Source organism: Geotrypetes seraphini, chromosome 4 (assembly GCF_902459505.1).
Source record: "Geotrypetes seraphini chromosome 4, aGeoSer1.1, whole genome shotgun sequence".
NCBI lineage: Eukaryota > Metazoa > Chordata > Amphibia > Gymnophiona > Dermophiidae > Geotrypetes > Geotrypetes seraphini.
Window position 1 is genome coordinate 26,695,490 of NC_047087.1, and position 20,396 is coordinate 26,715,885.

General features: G+C 41.4%; 2 protein-coding genes across 4 annotated transcripts in view; one reads left to right on the forward strand and one right to left on the reverse strand.

Annotated features, from left to right (window-relative positions):
* CLEC3A (C-type lectin domain family 3 member A) overlaps nt 1-15,508 on the forward strand; it is a 53,388-nt gene extending 37,880 nt beyond the window's left edge. The window contains exon 5 of the mRNA XM_033943641.1: nt 15,101-15,508. Coding sequence (XP_033799532.1) covers nt 15,101-15,150 — 50 coding nt within the window. The 3' untranslated portion in view covers nt 15,151-15,508. The remainder of the gene's footprint in view (nt 1-15,100) is intronic.
* The window catches only part of VAT1L (vesicle amine transport 1 like), a 127,737-nt gene continuing 108,987 nt past the window's right edge, over nt 1,647-20,396 (reverse strand). The window contains exons 9-11 of one of the 3 annotated variants that reach the window (XM_033943639.1): nt 19,654-19,885; nt 19,308-19,415; nt 1,647-1,802 (exon numbers count right to left, since the gene is read on the reverse strand). In XM_033943639.1, the coding sequence (XP_033799530.1) occupies nt 19,787-19,885 (99 nt within the window). In that variant the 3' untranslated portion in view covers nt 1,647-1,802; nt 19,308-19,415; nt 19,654-19,786. Of the gene's footprint in view, nt 1,803-19,307; nt 19,886-20,396 lie in introns of all 3 variants that reach the window. The other 2 variants (XM_033943638.1, XM_033943637.1) reach the window with 2 other exon arrangements.

Here is a 20,396-nt window from a genome sequence, read left to right on the forward strand (position 1 = left end):
TGGTGGTTAATGGAAGTCGCTCGAAGGAAGGAAAGGTGACTAGTGGAGTCCCTCAGGGTTCGGTGCTGGGGCCAATCCTGTTCAATATGTATGTAAGTGACATTGCTGAAGGGTTAGAAGGAAAAGTGTGCCTTTTTGCAGATGATACCAAGATTTGTAACAGAGTAGACACCGTAGAGGGAGTGGAAAATATGAAAAAGGATCTGCAAAAGTTAGAGGAATGGTCTAATGCCTGGCAACTAAAATTCAATGCAAAGAAATGCAGAGTAATGCATTTGGGGATTAATAATAGGAAGGAACCGTATATGCTGGGAGGAGAGAAGCTGATATGCACGGACGGGGAGAGGGACCTTGGGGTGATAGTGTCCGAAGATCTAAAGGCGAAAAAACAGTGTGACAAGGCAGTGGCTGCTGCCAGAAGGATTCTGGGCTGTATAAAGAGAGGCGTAGTCAGTAGAAGGAAGAAGGTGTTGATGCCCCTGTACAGGTCATTGGTGAGGCCCCACTTGGAGTATTGTGTTCAGTTTTGGAGACCGTATCTGGCGAAAGACGTAAGAAGACTTGAGGCGGTCCAGAGGAGGGCGACGAAAATGATAGGAGGCTTGCGCCAGAAGACGTATGAGGAGAGACTGGAAGCCCTGAATATGTATACCCTAGAGGAAAGGAGAGACAGGGGAGATATGATTCAGACGTTCAAATACTTAAAGGGTATTAACGTAGAACAAAATCTTTTCCAGAGAAAGGAAAATGGTAAAACCAGAGGACATAATTTGAGGTTGAGGGGTGGTAGATTCAGGGGCAATGTTAGGAAATTCTACTTTACGGAGAGGGTGGTGGATGCCTGGAATGCGCTCCCGAGAGAGGTGGTGAAGAGTAAAACTGTGACTGAGTTCAAAGAAGCGTGGGATGAACACAGAAGATTTAGAATCAGAAAATAATATTAAAGATTGAACTAGGCCAGTTACTGGGCAGACTTGTACGGTCTGTGTCTGTGCATGGCCGTTTGGAGGAGGATGGGCAGGGGAGGGCTTCAATGGCTGGGAGGGTGTAGATGGGCTGGAGTAAGTCTTAACAGAGATTTCGGCAGTTGGAACCCAAGCACAGTACCGGGAAAAGCTTTGGATTCTCGCCCAGAAATAGCTAAGAAGAAAAAAAAAAAAAAAATTTAAATTGAATCAGGTTGGGCAGACTGGATGGACCATTCGGGTCTTTATCTGCCGTCATCTACTATGTTACTATGTTATTATGAGGTCATAGAGCTTTTTGGTTATAGAAACAGAGAAACCTGACATCAGATAATGGCCAAATGGCCCATCCATTCTAAGCATCCACTATCTCCTCTCCCTAAGAGATCCCACGTACCTGTCCCACAATTTCTTGAATTCAGTCTTTATCTCCATCACCTTTACCAAGAGACTACTCCACCCATCTACCACCCTTTCCAAAGAGCAGGAGGCTGCATCAGAGGGATGGGCAGATGTTGAATGATGTAAGGACTTATCAACTCCTTTTTTGCCCCCTAAATAGTTCTGGAACACCCAAAGGGAACCATTTCTACATGACTCTGTTACGAGTCATACTGGTTGACAAACTCTAGACTGTTTTTCTTCCACTCGCTGGCAGTAAATAACACACCAGACTGTTGCAATGCTATGCTGATTATTTTATTTAGACTTTTTTCATGTAAACAATTTTGTTTGTAGGCACAATATGACAAAAGCTCTAAAGCAACAAACACAATTAAACAATGTTTTCTGTTTACTCGGATTGGGCATCAAGGACAGAGTGGTCTTTTGCAGTTCCTTAAAGCAAACAGAGAAATAATTTATTTCACATGAAAAACAAAGAAAGAAAAACACCAATTAAAGTCCATTTAACATAAAATGAAATGAATGTGTGTCATTTGGTTAGAATACTGTCTGGTCACAGCTTAATCCACAGCGGTTCTTTATCTACTGCTCATAAAGCAACTGAAAGTCATTGTTGACAAGGGTCAATTGTGTTGAGATGACAAAATAGCAAACAAGGTATCCCACCAACACCACTTGAGGAAAACTGATAGAAATACGTAACATTTTTCTCGGCAATATTTGGTAAATGCAAGTCTTAACAGAAAAGGGCATCGGCTAGGTCCATTTCAGCCAGGCAGACCAAACCGGTTTTGGTTTTGCATCTAGGATCAGCTGAAGGGTAATTGGATAATGAGGCACCTAGACAGGAAAGGCACATACGCAGATATATCGGATGCAATTCTATACATTGGCACTTCAGTCTAGGCACCCCAGTGCCATATGATTAGTGTCAGTTATATAAGGGTATCTTGGCACAATATAGAACACTGCTGTAAGATTGGCATTGGCACCCAATAGTAGGCACATCCTCTTACGCCATGCCAAAGGGAGATGCAAGTTGACGCACTTGTGTGGGACAAGCGATGCATGTATAGTATTGGGAGACATGACCATGCTCCGCCCACATGTACACCCCTTTGTAATTAGGTGCTAGGGCACATAAACCCTACCTTATAGAATAGCACCTAGTGCATATAGATGCCTGTCAATTAATGGTGCCTTTAATATACCTAAATAGAACCTACCTCTAGGCATCATTTTATAGAACTACCCTCATTTCCCCCAATTCTATTTACATTGTCCAGATTTGGGCACCTAAATTTGCATGCACACAACTTAATTGGCTAATAAGAAATAATTGACTGCTAACAACCAATTGACTGCATGCTATTGTATAACATGCAACTCAAAGGGGGCGTGACTGTGGGAGAGACATAGGCATATCAGGGTTGTTCCAGAACGCTGTGCGCATTGTTACAGAATGCAGGGTCTCCGTGCCCATATTGGGCGCCAGCGTTTATAGCAGGCAAAAATTTGGCGCTGATAGTTAAGGCATGGGAACCAGTGTCAAATGCAACTGTAGACAGGGCATGTACCCTTTGTGGAATCACGCTGTGTTGATTTTGTCCAGTGCACATTATAGAATCGAGCCCACTGTGCTTATTTTCTAAAAGTTCAAGCCTTAAGGGGCTTTACCAAAAAAAGATTCAAGTATTATTCTCTACTATTATTCCGTAAGGACTTTGTATGATTCAGGAACTTAGCCAGTTTGTGGAAAATTCTATACATGGGGTCTAAAGCGTAGGCACCTTTACATCAATAAAAATAATTTTTAAAATTAGAGTTAATGACGTCATCAATGAGCTTTAACAAGCTCATAATGACAATAAAATAAAGGTTGAGTGATAGGTGCCTAGCACCATGTAGGCATGGTTAGGGGAAGATCGGGGGCATTTTTTTTAAAGTTAGGCATTGGTACGCATCTCTAACAGAATTGCGCAAACCCTGGCCTACATTAGAGACATCTATAATGTAGGTGCAATTGTTAGAGACACCTAACGTGTGGTTGACATATCTAGACGCCTACATTGGAGGCATCTGCATATGCGTCATTAACAAAATCTGGTTCTTAGCGGTGATATTCAGTTTGCTGACCAGCAAAATAACTGTCCTCATTTTAGGTGCTGAGTTAAGCGGGCACCAATCAAATATCAGCAGACCGGGGGGTGGGAGGGGAGACCGCCACAGGCACTGTCTTGGCAGGGGCACAGCACCACTCCTTCTCTTGGTCCACCCACGTCTTCAAATCTTCGCTGGCACCCAGCAGCATCTCTTACCTGCTGCTTATGCCGGCCTCAGCAGTTCTCCTTCTGATGTTATTTCCCAAATGCGGGACCAGGAAGTGATGTCAGAAGGAGCGCTGAGGCTGGCACAAAAGCAGCAGGTAGAGGATCCTGCTGGTGATGATTTGAAGAGGGATGTGGTGAAGGAGGGGTGGGCGTGTGCGACGGGGAAGAGTTGGGGGGCGCAGGGCACAGTGATGCTGGGATCCACCACCCTGAGCACCTCCTTCCTTTGCTACACTGTTGTGGCTACTGTCCAATCAATTTCTTAGTGAGTGGATATACCTGGATATTCATTACTGGGAGTCGCTCATAGACCAGTATTTAGGTCAGCCCTTGGCCGGAACCAGTTTGCAAGCCGATTAACAGCAGAGGCTAAATATTCCCCATCTATGTTTCTGTATGCCTATCTTTTACACCAAACAAGTTCATAAGACCCTACGTGAGTGCATAAAATACTATTCTACAAAAGTCTTATAAAAATGCCACCAAAACCAAACTGTTATGGTTTGGTCCTGTTACACACAAACTACCTTCTTCCATAAGATTAATTTCAGGTGATTCTCTAAAGATTGAATATTCATCTAGATTCCTGGGATTTGTTGTGGATTCCACTCTTTCAATGACAAACCATATTAATAACATATCTAAAAAAATGTTTTTTTAGTTTACGGATGCTAAGGAGAATTCGCTGTTTTTCCATCAACAACATTTTACTATATTGGTTCAGGCAATAATATTGGCTTATTTGGACTATGCCAATTCCCTTTATATTGGCTTAAGTAAATGTAACTTGAAGAGATTACAACTTATTCAGAACACGGCTGCCAAAATAATTTATGGTAAAAATAAATACGATCACGTCACTCCATTGTTGAGGGCATTGCACTGGCTTCCAATATATTGGAGGGTTCAGTTTAAGTGTGCGAATGTTATTTTTAAGAGTTTATGTGGGATTTTTTTCCCCACTATTTCCTCTTTCTTTTAATTTTCGTCTTCAGTCTACGACGAATATACATAAATACAAATTAATATTCCCTTCCATTAAAGGGATTCAAACTTTAGGTAGGCTTTCACATTCTTTGTCATTTACTATGGTGAAAATCTGGAATGATCTTCCTTCAATCATTAGAAATCTCTCTTCGCTGACATGCTTTAGAAAAACCTTGAAAACGTATCTGTTTACGAAATATCTTACTGATAACTGATAGAACTCCCTAGTCGACAACTGTATGTTGACATTCACTGACTCTCCCTCCCTAATCCCACTATCCTTTAACGCCTCAAGGCCTGCTACCACCAGATCCGCCCACAGACATAAACTATCCTTCCCCTCTCTACACGGTATTCTCTACGCAGGCATAAGAACATAAGAAACGCCTTCACCGGATCAGACCAAGGTCCATCTAGTCCGGCGATCCGCACACGCGGAGGCCCATTAGGTGCTCCTTGTTGGAGACCCGGATTTCCCGTATCCCTCAATATGATTTGCAAGAAAATCCCTCCTCTCCAAAATCACAGGCCTTTGGAACGATCTCACTATCCCGCTGCGGAACCTGGGCTCCCTCCAATTATTCCGCAAACAATTGAATACCTGGCTCTTTTCTAACATATAATCATTTTTTTCTAACATAAAATCATCTCTTCTCCTATTTATATTCCCTCTATTCATATACTCTTGTAAATCTTTCTACTCTCTTCTTATATTTTTAAGCTTTGTAAACCGTGCCGAGCTCTACTTCCGTGGAGATGATGCGGTATATAAACTTAAGGCTTAGTTTAGTTTTATGATTACATTTTGTTAATCGGTTCGTGTCCCTCTGGGAATGACCCGGTATATAAGACTAAAGATTAGATTAGATTCCCCTCCACCCCAGCTCTACACAGCAAAGGGAGGGGGGGGAGGGGAGGGAGGAGGCAAAGCCAAGCCTTGCCTTGCCCAGCCTGTCCGGAGAAGAGAAAGCTAACTGGGCAGGCTGCTCTACCAAATCACAAATTTTCCTCTATCCATTGTACATAACATGATCAAACTTCCTTCAACACCCTCCCCCTTCCGCTGGTCAGTTGCATTTATAAAGTTGAGTTTTGTTCACATTCTTTTGGAGAAGGAGGGACCTCAGAAAACAAGTCTAATGCTTTGATGGTGGGCCCAGTTGTGCCCTGCTAGTCAGTCATTTGCCACGGTTTGGTACATGTGAAAATTCTGCTTTACACTCTCGAGGAATGTAGGGAGAGGGGAGACATGATCGAAACATTTAAGTGCCTCACGGGACGTGTCGAAGTGGAAGATGATATTTTCTTTCTCAAGGGACCCTCGGCCACAAGAGGGCACCCGCTCAAACTCAGGGGCGGAAAATTTCATGGCGACACCAGAAAGTATTTCTTCACAGAGAGAGTGGTTGATCACACTGCACAACAATTTTTTGGTTAAGTCTTGATTCCTGAAAAGTTTTTGGTGATTATGACAGGTACCAACTTGGTATGCTCAAATATGGTTTTGGTTTTACTGCATCACGTAAGAACTATGAGAAATAGACATTTTTATGTTTACTGACAATAAAATATATAGTCAAGTTTACGTTTCGCACAAGCGACTAAATGAAACAGAATTAAAAGTGTTTTGCTCCCGAGTTTCTTTTATATTCAGTGTCTGGTGCATCACGTTGTAGCATCCAACAATAGTCGGCAAGCATTGACGGATTCCAATTGCCCTGGTATCGTTTCTCCATCGTAGCTATGTCTTGATGAAACCTTTCACCGTGCTCGTCACTCACAGCACCGAGATTTGCGGGGAAGAAGTCCAAGTGTGAATGGAGGAAATGAATCTTGAGTGACATATTGCACTTCATTCTCTTGTATGCTTTGAGAAGTTTGTCTACCAGCTGAATGTAGTTTGGGGCTCTGTAATTGCCCAGAAAATTGTCAACAACGTCTTTCAAGGCTTTCCAGCCAATTTTTTCCGGCCCAACTAACAGATCTTCAAATCGCTTGTCACTCATAACATGTCTGATCTGGGGGCCAACAAAAATACCCTCTTTGATCTTGGCATCAGTTATTCTTGGGAACATCTGTCTTAAATAACGAAAACCTTCCCCTTCCTTGTTCATTGCTTTCACAAAATTCTTCATGAGTCCCAGTTTAATGTGAAGAGGAGGCAAAAATATCTTTGTCGGGTCAACAAGCGATTCATGTGCTACATTTTTCTGTCCTGGAACTAACTTTTTACGGAGTGGCCAGTTCTTTCTAGAATAGTGCGACTCTCTGTCTCGGCTGTCCCATTCGCAGATGAAACAGCAGTACTTTGTATAGCCAAGCTGCAGTCCTAGTAACAGAGCAACGACTTTGAGGTCTCCACAGATATTCCAGTTATACCTGGTATACTGGACATACTTTAGTAACATTTCCATATTCTCATATGTTTCTTTCATATGTGCTGCATAGCCAACAGGTACTGAAGGATAAACGTTGCCATTGTGCAACAGAACAGCTTTCAGGCTTAACATTGACGAATCAATGAAAAGACGCCACTCTTCCGGGTTGTGATCACAACCAAAGACCGAGAACAATCCTTCAATGTCACAACAGAAACAGAGACTGTCGACTTGTGCAAAAAATTTGGTTATATCATGATGCCGGTCTCGAAACACAGAAATTTTCGTACCTGGTGATAGCAAACACCATTCCTGCAGTCTCGAACCTAGCAGCTCAGCTTTTGCTTTTGACAGACCCAAATCTCTGACCAAATCGTTCAATTCGGACTGTGTTATCAGATGTGGATCGCCTGATGAGGATGGTTCAAAATCCGGGTCAATGTCACTGTTAGAACCCTGCACTGCAGTTTCTTCATCTGGTTCGTCTAAGGTCCAATCCTCTGGTGGTTTCGGAACTGGAAGACTGTCATCATGTGGCATGGGTCTCATTGCTGAAGGCAGATTAGGATATTCAATTGACTTCTTGTTTTTGGCAGAGAAACCAGACACATTAGTCAAACAGAAATAACAGTCCGTCACATGGTCTTTCTGTTCTCGCCATATCATCGGAACAGCAAATGGCATCGTCTTTCGAGTACCTCTGAGCCAGGCTCTCAGACTAACAGCACATGTCGCACAGCAAATGTGAGGCGCCCATTGCTTGTCTTGATCACCTATTTTGCAGCCAAAATACAGATGATAGGCTTTCTTTACAAGGGCAGTCATCGAACGTCTCTGAGGCGTAAGTGTATATTCCCCACAGATATAGCAGAATGTGTCGCGGCTGTTACGACACCGACGAGACATATTGCCCGACACCAAAACGTCTATAGCATCAAGCTTACTTACTGTTATATTGCTACAGCTACTATACTACTATACTTTACTATACTGATACTATATACACACACGGACTATCTATATTAACCAAATGAGCAGGATCGGTGTATGGAAGCCACCATTATAGCATGGTGAGACAGCGCAAGCTCGTTCAGACCTGCCCAGACATGCCCAGGATGTCATCTTCCATAAAACAGCTTCCAACCTGGCTAGATTTTATGCATGGACATACCCAGGCGGCACAAACCGTTGTTGATAAGACACTTATGGGAGAAAAAATTGTTTGCATCCAAATATAAGAAAAAATCACGACAAAATTGAAGATTTCTCTGAAATGGTACGTGATGGGTAATTTTTGATGTAATATTCATGATCAGCACCCAAAATTCTATAAGAAACACCCAGCAGTGTTCAGGAAGCAAAAACTTTGTTGTGCAGTGTCATTGGAACAAGCTTCCAGTGCAGGTGATCGAGGCAGACAGCGTGCCAGACTTTAAGAATAAATGGGATACCCATGTGGGATCCCTACGAGGGTCAAGATAAGGAAATTGGGTCATTAGGGTATAGACAGGGGGTGGGTAAGCAGAGTGGGCAGACTTGATGGGCTGTAGCCACTTTTCTGCCGTCATCTTCTATGTTTCTATGATGGGTCATTTGGCCTTTATCTGCCATCATGTTTCTATGTTTCTATAATCAGAAAGTTCTATGACATCACAATGCAGGTATAAAGAGCCTTAGCCTATAGGAAGAGGAGATGCAAATGTTAAGAGCCTTAGCCAATAGGGAGAAGAGGAGAGTGACTGCTGCAGACACCAGAAAGTATTTCTTCACAGAGAGAGTGGTTGATCATTGGAACAAGCTTCCAGTGCAGGTGATCGAGGCAGACAGCGTGCCAGACTTTAAGAATAAATGGGATACCCATGTGGGATCCCTACGAGGGTCAAGATAAGGAAATTGGGTCATTAGGGCATAGACAGGGGGTGGGTAAGCAGAGTGGGCAGACTTGATGGGCTGTAGCCCTTTTCTGCCGTCATCTTCTATGTTTCTATGATTAAAAAAGAAATGGCCCATCTTGTATACACCTGTGCACACAATTTGGAAATCTGCAAATCCCCAAAGCATAGGGAGCCAGTTCTGTGGGTGCTAGCGGATGCTGAACACCCCCAAAACTGAGCAAACCTTTATTGTGTCCAGAGAGTAGTAACTACTTTTAGTAACGCCTAACCACTTTTAACTGTTGGCATCTATACCCCAAAGGCGTTATTTTACATGGTTCCATCACAGATATCAATATTTTTAAACCAGTCTCCATATAAGACAATGGTGTACAGCAAAATTAAATGTATTATCCCAAATGACTTGTTCGTCTGCCTATGAACTCTCACTGCTAATCTTGTGTGAAATTTCAGTAAATCCTACAGTTGTTTCTTTGGCTTGTTCAACATTTTTGTGAAAATGGACAAGAACTGGGGAAGACGGTCTTCAATTTCTCTGCTTTGTACAGGCTGCAGAATGACTAGTCCAAGTCTGACGGAGAATAAATGCAATTGAAAAATGAATGATGGAGTACCAGGGTCCACTGCCCAACCCAACAGCTTAAATCCGTCAATGACACTGTCGGGTGAATGTAGAGCCAACCCGCTGTAATACTTGCTGTCAACCTGGACTTCCTTCTCTCTATCCAACCGTTAACTGTTGGCCTCTACAAGAAATTACTTTACAAAACAGTATAAAAGTTAACTACTCTGAAAATAAAATGTTTTGATCTTGCTATTTATTACTTTTTTTTTTTAAAGTTTATGTATAACAATTTTTATTGAAAGAATCAAATAATCAGTACAATAGGATAATACAAAAATAGAATTGGAAGGTTCGAGGTTCGCCTAAAAAAAACTCGTCTTTTTATGGACGTTTGGGATCCTTATATTCAGAATCTTTCACCAAAAATTTGAAGTTTGGTTATCAATGATTTATTATGAAAATTAGGTTTAATAATTACATTCCAGTTATTTATTTTAATTCTTTATTTTTGTCAACTTTCATCAGGGTGAGGGATTTCATTTAGGGGAACATAGTGGGTAGGGGATGGAATTAAGGGGGGTGTAGATAAGATTGAATTAATTCATATGGCTATTTATTACTTTTTTTAGACTAGTGACACGATTTTTTTCCCAAGAAACATATTAAGTATCTTCTGCAATGAAGGGTATTCACAATACCCAATCTACAGTAAAGAAAGGAATTGCAAAAATAACAAAGAAAATGTGGAGTTTTTAAAAGTGCACCTTTTAGGCTGATGTATTGAGCGGAAAACTCTATCAATGAAACTTCAGAGATCTTTTTACTAAAGATCAGTGCCTGTTATCTGCCACGGGATACATTTTATTCCTAAATTTCTTTCAGACCACAGATGTTATCAAGCTGAGCAGATTTAATACAAGTTACTACACCTTACACCAAGCAGCCATATGGGGTAAAGACCTAGATCAATTGCTTTCACCGACTACTTATGAGGAATTCAGGAAGCGCCTAAAAACATACCTGTTCCTGAAATACCTAGACAACTAACCCGCTCTTTTCTCTCTCCACAATAAAGGTCCTCCCGACCTCTTACCCATTCCCTTTCTCCCCTCATAAGTCCGCATAGAACTTCACGGTTCAGTGATATATATAAACTGTTATCATCATATTGTAATTTTCGCTGTATTTTTTGAAATGCATGACCTCGGAAATTTCTTAGCAAACTGTACGTCTTTTATTCTCGCTCAGCAAACTGTATATTTATATTTTTGCTTTCTTAAAATTTCTGCACTCTGTATTTCCTCCTATCATCTGCATATTGTAACTCGCTGAACGTCCAGCTCCCTTGATTGTAAACCGCCTAGAAGTCGCAAGATTGTGGCGGTATAGAAGAGTAGAGTTATTATTATTATTAAAGGCTCTGCTGCAGTTAACATGCAGCAATTGTTAGTAAAAGACTCCCTTTGTACACTAAAACCCCAAATATTGTATGCTATTTGTGAAAATGCATGCTATTTGACCACAGAGGGTAATTCTCGACAGGTCGCCCAAGGTTTGGCTGTACGCCAAGTTTGGCTGTTTATTTGCCTATCCCAACTTCAAGCATTGACGTTATAAGTTTCAAGTTTATTATATTTTGATTTTATGCAATATCCAATATTTCAATGCGTATTACATAATTGTAATGTACAATAAAAGCCAGGGATGACAAATACAAATGAGACAAAATTATACAAACTAAGGCGTTTCTGGATAGAACACTAGTCTTTCAAGAGAGCAAAATCAAACATGGCTAGCTGAAATTGTCTCTCAATCCCCATTTTACTGCTCATTCAGAAAAACAGTTAATAATAATAATTTTATTCTTTTATACTGCCATAACCAAAGGTTCTAGGCGGTTTACACTAAAAAGAGCTGGACAATCAGCAAAATACAATAATACAGTAAAAATACAAATATTTGTAAAATAGAATTTCAATAATAAAACTCACTAAGTAATAAAGTTATCGAACAAAGTGGTCTTAATTAATTTACGAAAACTGCAATAGGATAACATAGCTTGCTGAATACATTTACCTAACCAAGATTGTTGCCTACGAGCATACACCAGGGGAAATTCTACCAATAAGAACATAAGAATTGCCATCTCTGGATCAGACCCTGGGTCCATCAAGTCCGGTGATCCACACATGCGGAGGCCCCGCCAGGTATGCCCTGGCATGGATTACGTCCCCATGTCACTGTATGCTTCTTAAGGGAGATGTACACCTAATACACCCTTACCCGTGTCACTCTATGCCACTCCTAAGGAAATGTGCATCTAGTTTACCCTTAAACCCTAGAACGGTGGATTCTGCAATTACTTCCTCTGGGAGAGCATTCCAGGTGTCCACCACTCGCTGCGTGAAACAGAACTTCCCGATATTCGTCCTGGACCTGTCCCCCCTCAGCTTCAGTCTGTGTCCTCTTGTCCGTGTCACATTGGACATTGTGAATAGCTGCTTTCCCTGCTCCATTATGTCATATCCTTTCAGTATTTTGAAAGTCTCGTTCAGGTCCCCTTGCAGTCTCCTCTTCTCGAGGGACAACAATCCCAGTCTCCTAAGTCGTTCCTCGTAGTCCAGGTTCTCCATACCATTCACTAGCTTCATTGCTCGTCTCTGCACCCTCTCTAGCAGTTTTATATCCTTCTTTAGATATGGGGACCAATGCTGGACACAGTATTCCAGGTGCAGTCTGACTATGGCTCTGTAGAGCGGTACTATAATTTTCTCTGATCTACTATAACTTTCACTGCTCATAAGTTCAGGGCCAATAAAAGTGGTGCTGAATGGTATCCTATAAAGTGCATTCTGGGATCAGCACCCTTTATAGAATTGCACATAGTGCTGGGATTCGTGCTCTACTTTTGGTGCGAGGAGTTACACCAGCTGAAACCAGGTTTAAATCCCGGCATGCAAGCTGGCCACAGTTCCCCTGAATTCTATAACACAGAGTGTGTGCTTTGCCCCCAAATTCTTGGGAGCGGATTGCTTGCATTGAAATATATAAACAGTGGGTGTTTCTTTAACTCAAGCTGCTGTACGTGCTTGGTAGGCAGACCCCCCCCCCCCATCATTCTCGCCTGCTTTTGTTGCGTGTTCTGTTCAGACTCCATGTTAGTTAGCACAATGCTATAGAGAAACTATTGTGCCCCATTTGCTTCTTAACCTTTGAATCGGCTAGTCTAGTCTAAATTCAGCTTAGTGGGCTCTCGTGGCCATTTTTACCTCTGGAATGCGCTGGCAGAGTGTGGACTTTGTAGAAGGCAAAAAAATGCTTAAGAGCAATTAAACGGTGAGTTTATTTCTTTGCGAGGGGTCAGGACCGTGTGCATTCAAAAGAACACCCCTGGTCAGTCCAAACTCTTCCCATGGCCACGCCCCCTTTGTTAGCACCCAATTAGTTCTAATTGGCTCATTAGCCAATTTAGTTGCACACACACATCTCAGAATTGCATGTACTTTGCATGTACTGGCACACCAGTTTCACAGAGTAGCATCTTGCACATACCCAAATAAATGCCAATTTGTGACATCATTTACTGAGGAGGTCTAATTAATGGGAGATGGCATCACATGACAATGCTAAATCTCCTCACGCTATCTTGATACATTCAAAACAAAGTCTCTGCTTGGTGCAGTCTCCTGCCAATTAAACCTCCTTGCTTTCTAATAGGCTGTTTTGGGTGACTTCATATGGCAACAAGTTCCGCCTACTCGCTTTAGGTCAGGTAATAGTCCTAGCCTGCTCTTGCCGTCTCTTGTTACTTAAACCTTCTCGTCATTTATGCACTGATTTTATAAATTAGCACATGCAATTGAAACCTAAAATTGGGCCTAGTGGTACAGCTGCCGCCTTGGCACCCTGACGTTATGGGATCAAATCCCAGCATGCTCCTTGTAACCTTAGGCAAGCCACTTAATCCTCCATTGCCCACCGCTTTGAATGTGTAACCACCAAAAGGCTGTATACAAGTCCCATTCCCTTTCCAGAATTGCCCTTTAAACATTGCTGTGTACTGGTGTATAGTGCAAAGCCTCACGCTAACATCCCTGGATTACAAAGTCAATACAGGCAGTCCCCGAGTTACATATGCCTGACTTAAGTACGACTCATACTTAAGAACGCGGTTGTGGCTTTGTTTAATTTCACTGAGCAGTATTTCCAGTGGCTTAGACCCCTAAACTTCTCTTGCAGCAGGCTCAGGAACAATGGATGGCTTCATTAAGAACAGTGTGTGGTTGTGCATGCTGTACTTTAGAGGGAACACTGGTAGGGAAACTTGGCCCTTTTGTCAGCCGAGAGCAGAGGAAAACAGCAAGAATCTTAAAATCTAAAAGCTCTGAGTTACATACAAATCCGACTTAAGAACAGCTTTAAAAACGTAACTCGTTCTTAACCTGGGGACTGCCTGTGTAGCCATTTCTTATTCCATAATTGTGCACCTAAAATGAAGCTCCCAGAGGGTACCTAGTCTGAGCATATTCTATCAAGAAACATAGGTGGAAGCTTTCCTTTACAGAACACTAGCATAACAGCTAAAATATGGAGATACACAGCTATACTGCTCATAGAGACAGTGTGCAGTGCCCATGTTTTGGTGATGTGCGGATAACATAAACGCATTCTGTAAGTTATGTGTTTAAATATATGCCTCAGACCCTGCTCCTGTGTACATCCACTTGCAAACTATACACTACATAAGATATGTGTGTAGAAACAGGACAGCACTTAGGTTGACTACTGCCATGCATGCACGTATGCACATGTATATGCTAGCACTGCAAACATCTATGTGCAGAACTGAAACGTGAAATGTTTGCGCCTGGCAATTTTATAAAGCATTTTCTACATATAAACAATATTTCGCATGCAGGACACTGGCTCTGATGAAAATTATATGGTATATATGTGCATATAAGTACATATGTTGACATGAGTGTGCACACTTTCACCAGATAAGTGTTTCCAGGTTGGAGCACAGCCAGAGTTGCAATTTGGGCATGCTGCCGAGATGTGCATGCAAATTGGTTGAATAACGAGCTCTTAACCATCGATAACTGGATACCAGCAAACCAATTACTGATGCTAATTGGCGCACTTCCCTTGGTGAAAAAGTTCTTCTTCCGACTTAACTAACTAAACTAAACCTTAGGTTTGTATACCGCGCCATCTCCGCAAGCGCAGAGCTCGGCACGGTTTACAGAGTTAAGAGGAAAGGAACTACAATAAGGGATAAAGGGGAGGGACTAAGAGGAAAGAGAGGGACAGAATACTGGAGAAAAGGAGGTGATTAGATTTTTGCAAAGAGCCAAGTTTTCAAGTGTTTGCGGAAGGATTGGAAGGAGCTTGAGTTTCTGAGTGGGGATGAGAGGTTGTTCCAGAGTTCTGTGGTTCTAAAGGGGAGAGATGTTCCAAGTTTTCCTGCGTGGACTTAGGCAACTAAGAACAATTAGACCAGTCTTAAGTCAGATTAGATTAAGGATAATTGTCCTGCTCCCTTACTTAGATGATTGCAATTCTTTACACACAGGAATCAGGGTGAAGATTTACAGCTGTGCCAGAATACAACAGCCCGATTGATCTTTCGACTATCTCACTTTGAGAGAGCCCTCTGTTATGGAAGCTACATTGCCTACCAATGAAGAAAAGAACTCAGTTTAAGATCGCCTGTAAGGCCCACAAGACCATATATGGAAAAAACTCTCAGGGAATATCAACCGACACCACAGTCTCTTGCTCAGTTATGAATTCTAGAACAACACAACTGCCCTATCCTGCACTTCAACAAGTCTATCGTGGAAAAACTAATCGAGACCACCTTCATATTTCAAGGTGCCAAAACCCGGAGTAGCCTATCGCTAAACCTGTGACAAACCTCACCATGCAGCCACTTCAGAAACATGTTAAAAAAACGCATCTTTTCTCACTGTTGTTCTGATCGCCATCCAATTATAAACCTAGATCCATACTGTAACTGGGTTGGATATCTGAAGTAATCTTATTGTAAGCCGCATTGAATAAATTTGGGGGGATATAAGAAATTGTATGGTATGGCAATTGGCACTCATTAAAATTTGTGTGCGTGCTATTCTATAAGGCAGGATGTGTATCACACAAGGGGGCGTATCCGTGGAATGAGCATGGGCATATCGGAGGTGTTGCAAAAAGTTACACACATAGTTACAGAACACTGGGTAAGCACGCTTAACTTGGGTACCAGCATTTACAATATCTCAAACCTCATCTGGAGTATTGCGTTCAATTCTGGTCTCCTTATCTCAAGAAAGATCTAGTGGCGTTAGAAAAGATTCAAAGAAGAGCGACCAAGATGATAAAGGGGATGGAACTCCTCCCATATGAGGAAAGACTAAAATGGTTAGGGCTCTTTAGCTTGGAAAAGAGACAGCTGAGGGGAGATATGATTGAAGTCTACAAAATCCTGAGTGGAGTAGAACGAGTATAAGTGGATCCATTTTTCACTCCGTCAAAAATTACAAAGACTAGGGGACACTCGATGAAGTTACTATGAAATACATTTAAAACCAATAGGAGGAAATATTTTTTCACTCAGAGAATAGTTAGGCTCTGGAACGCATTGCCAGAGGATGTGGAAAGAGCAGATAGCATAGCTGGTTTTAAGAAAGGTTTGGACAAGTTCCTGGAGGAAAGGTCCATAGTCTGTTATTGACAAAGACGGGGGGAAGCCACTGCTTGCCCTGGATTAGTAGCACGGAATATTGCTACTCCTTGGGTACAATAATAAATGAAACAATATTTAAAAATTGATTAAAGGGTTGCACCCCCAGTTAGTTAGATACCTTTTTTAATTAATTAAAAATAAATAAATAAATAAATAAGGTTAGGAAGGAGGTTTTGAAGTAAATGATTACATCACATGCATTCAGGATGAGGACTTGAAATAACATCTAAATTATAAGAGGTCTCTTTACTGAGAACAATGCATATTTTATGATACTTCAACCTCTCTATTAAATTTGGGGATGAGTTCTATTGTTAAATTAGGGTATCATCTAAATGATTAGAATAAGAGTGAAATATTAATTATTTATAAATTAGGACACTGATGTGCAAAAGAAGATTGTTTAAAGTAAATATTATAAATTATCCTTTATACCCCCTTTCTCTTTGCTAATAGACTCCTTGGGTTTTGGCCAAGGAGATATTGAATATAAATAAACCTGGATATTGAATATAAATAAACCTGGAACTATACGAGATTCTACTCCTATATTTATATATTATACCAGTATTTACATCAGATTTCAGGAGTAAGTCTGGTGCGCAAAGTTAAGGGTGGGAATTAGCGCTATATGCTTTTCTATAAAAGGCACAAGTCCTTTAAAGAATAGCACTTGGTGCTGATTTTTATTTTTTTTCAGTGTCTACTTTTGAGCGCTAGCTCTAGAATTTCCCCCGTTTGTACGCACTCGCATTTTAATCCTGCCTTGAAACAGGCGCAAATTTCTTCAATAGCATTTGTACACTACTGAGGATTATGACAGGAGTATATTTAATAAAGACCCGCAAGGTCCTATGCTGTCTTTATATAAGAGTATGTAATAATCCCCCTCCTCTTTTATCACAGGGTAAATAAAAGTAACAAAGGACAGATGAGATAGTTTCTGAAGCTCTGTTAAAGTGAATATATAAGGCTTTCCCCCTGAAGCAGAGCATTAGCTCGAAACACAATATTGTGTCAGCAGTTTCGTAGAAGAGAGTTTTTTAGTTTTATTTAAGTAACTGTCCATTACTAATAATTATAACAACAACGGAGTTCTTATAAGCTATTTTGAGCTTGTGTGCTATGATAGTGCCTTATCAAAATTCCAACTGAGTTCCCAAATAAAAACGGGAAAATAAAAAAGCTTTCAGGAAGTGATACCCCATTTTTTCCTCTTGTTCTATCCTTCCCTTCTTTTTATTTTCATTTATACCATGTATTAAAAAAAACACAACCTCTCCCTTCCCCTCTTTTTCCTTTTATCCCAAACTCATTGTAATCAAGTCTTTATTTTGATCTTAATTCCCCTATTTTTATTTAACTTTTTTTTACACATAATTTTAATATTTTAACTAATTTTTTATTTTATTTTTTCTTACTTTTTATTATTGTAAACTGACCAGATACTTGTGATGGTCAGTATATCAAAATATTAATAAACTTGATCTTTCTAAAGGAGTTATACTGATTTTGGCATTGGGTTGTGTACTTGGCCTTTTAAGGGTAAAAAATAGGCATGATTTTAACAGGGGTCTCAAAGTCCCTCCTTGAGGGCCACAATCCAGTCGGGTTTTCAGGATTTCCCCAATGAATAGGCATGAGATCTATGTGCATGCACTGCTTTCAATGCATATTCATTGGGGAAATCCTGAAAACCTGACTGGATTGCGGCCCTCAAGGAGGGACGTTGAGATCCCTGCTTTAGAACTTGTATAGTTGCCCTATAGTGTAATTTGTTTTATCTGCTAATTTTGTTTCTTTCTTTTATTATATATTTATTAACTGTCTCTTCATGAAGACATTCACCCAAAGCGGTTTACAATACAATGAATAGTAATCAGGTACTCTTGAATATTTTTGCTATCTGTCCTGGCAGGCTCACAATTTAACGGTGGTACCTGGAGCAATGGGAGTGCTGAGCGAGTTGCCTCGAGTTACCAGGAACAGGCTGGGATCAAACTCACAACCTCAGGGTGCCGAGCCAGCAACCCTAACCACTAGGCCACGCCTCCATTCTGGCACAGACGAATGGGTTATGCACCTCCACCAGCAGATGGAGAATTCCTGACGTCGCCTGCGCAGCCCCCACCGGGGAACAGCCGAGCAGCTCAGGATTTCTTCTACCCTGAACCTACAGCAGAACTCCTGAAAACAGAGCTCCAATTGTGGGAGAAAGGGATTCCTATGAGCTATTAAAAGAGCCAGTGCCAGTTCTTTCTAATGAATAGGAAAGTCACACCCCGACGCAGCTTTTGATGCAGTACTTAGAAGGGAACTTATGAGGTTTCACAGTATGCATCACAAATCGTCTGTAGTTCAATTGATAATGCTGATGGCTATGATAAATATTCAGAAGGATTCAGAGCCCCCATCAATTACTTTTGGCTGATGCCCTTTTGCATCAATAACATTTTCTTTTGAATTCCAAAAATACAATATTCTGAAGAAAATACCAGCGATGAAAGATCACAAGTGTGAAGAACCCAGGGCCAGATATACCAGAGGTTTTCTTCTTTCCTCTGATCTGTTTCCAGAAAGGGGAAAGGGGGGGGGGGGGGAGCCTTAGCATATCTGGCCCAGTTAGGAATATTGGAAGCTTGCTTGGTATATCTGGCCCTTAGTTCCACTCTGTAAACATCATAATACTGATTGTTTTAATAGGTTTTAAAGTGATGGTCTCCATTATGGCAGGCACTTATCAGGTAGATATACTGTACAACTGAACTGGGTACAGAGCTAGCCTGCTACCACTTTTATAAAGGAGAATGAAACAAAATAAAATAAAAAAAATACCCCTCTCCAAAATCAATGCGTACGCTTTAAGTTCCAATAGGTTTGAAACCCCTTTTTCTGGTGGGTTTTCCTTCTGACTGGCTGATAGAAATATTACACTTCACAAGCTTTAATGTTCTTTAGTGGAAAAGCACAACCACGGGAGAAACGTTCGGCCACAGTAACACAGATTATCTTGATGGATTAAGATCAATTGGCCCACCCAGTTCTCTTAGGTTATGATATATCAGCTATAAAGATCTCTTTGCCGTCCCTCATACAAGTCTGACGAGCTAGAGGACGTCAGTCCTTATCCAAGTCACAGGATTCACTGGTGAAAGGGGAAAAAAGAAGTTTGCATTGAAAAGTCAGATTGCGAAATGACCAGGAGAAATACTGCAATTTGAAGTTGCAGAGTCTAAGGCTTTAGATAAAGCGTATTGTAAAATTAATATACATTTTTTTTTTTTTGGTAGGGGAGAAAAGTGTACGTGCCACACACAGAAATATTATAATACTGCACTGTATGGAGAACGGCTCTCGAGTTAAAACAAAGTTCAACAGCTTACAGTTCAGCTGACTGCAGACGAACACAACACACACTGCGCTACTGCACTTTGTTCAGTGATGCATGGAACAGATTTTCCGCTCTCGCTCCGTTCTTTACGAGAATCCTTCCAGTTGAGGCCGGCTTTGTCACCATTACTGGATAAATGGCATGCGCTCCTTGTTCTCGTTGTCCCCCTCGTGATCCTCCTCCTCTTCGCCCGCTTCGCTCGTCTCCGTGCTGTCATTGGCCATCTGCAAAGACACCGGAGAAGCTAGGCGTCAAGATTTACTAAAAGGACGGGCTAGATCTTTGGCTGGATGGGGGCAGGGCTACACAATTGCGGTCCTCGAGGTCCACAGGCAGATAGCGGTTGTTAGCGCAGGGAGCCGCGCTGGACGCTGCTCCCGATGCTCACAGGAATTCTATGAGCGTCAGGAGTAGCAGGGAGCATTCAACGCGACCACCCGCGCTAATAACCGCTATCGCAGTTTAGTTGTATATTTAATTCAATGTATATCTCATCCTCCCCCAAGGAGCCCAGAATGGGTAACATGGTAACATATCTAATAGCAAAGAAGACACATAACAATTAACAGGGAACAGAAGACTAAGGCAATAGAGTACCGTGAGGTGCGTATAGTTCAAGTTTTATGGATTAGCAGACATTTGGGAGCAAATTCTATAAGTGCCGTCCTGATTGTAGGCAGCTGTAGGCATCCTACCTTTGTCTAGCCAGCCAATCAGGATGCTTTTTTTTTTTTT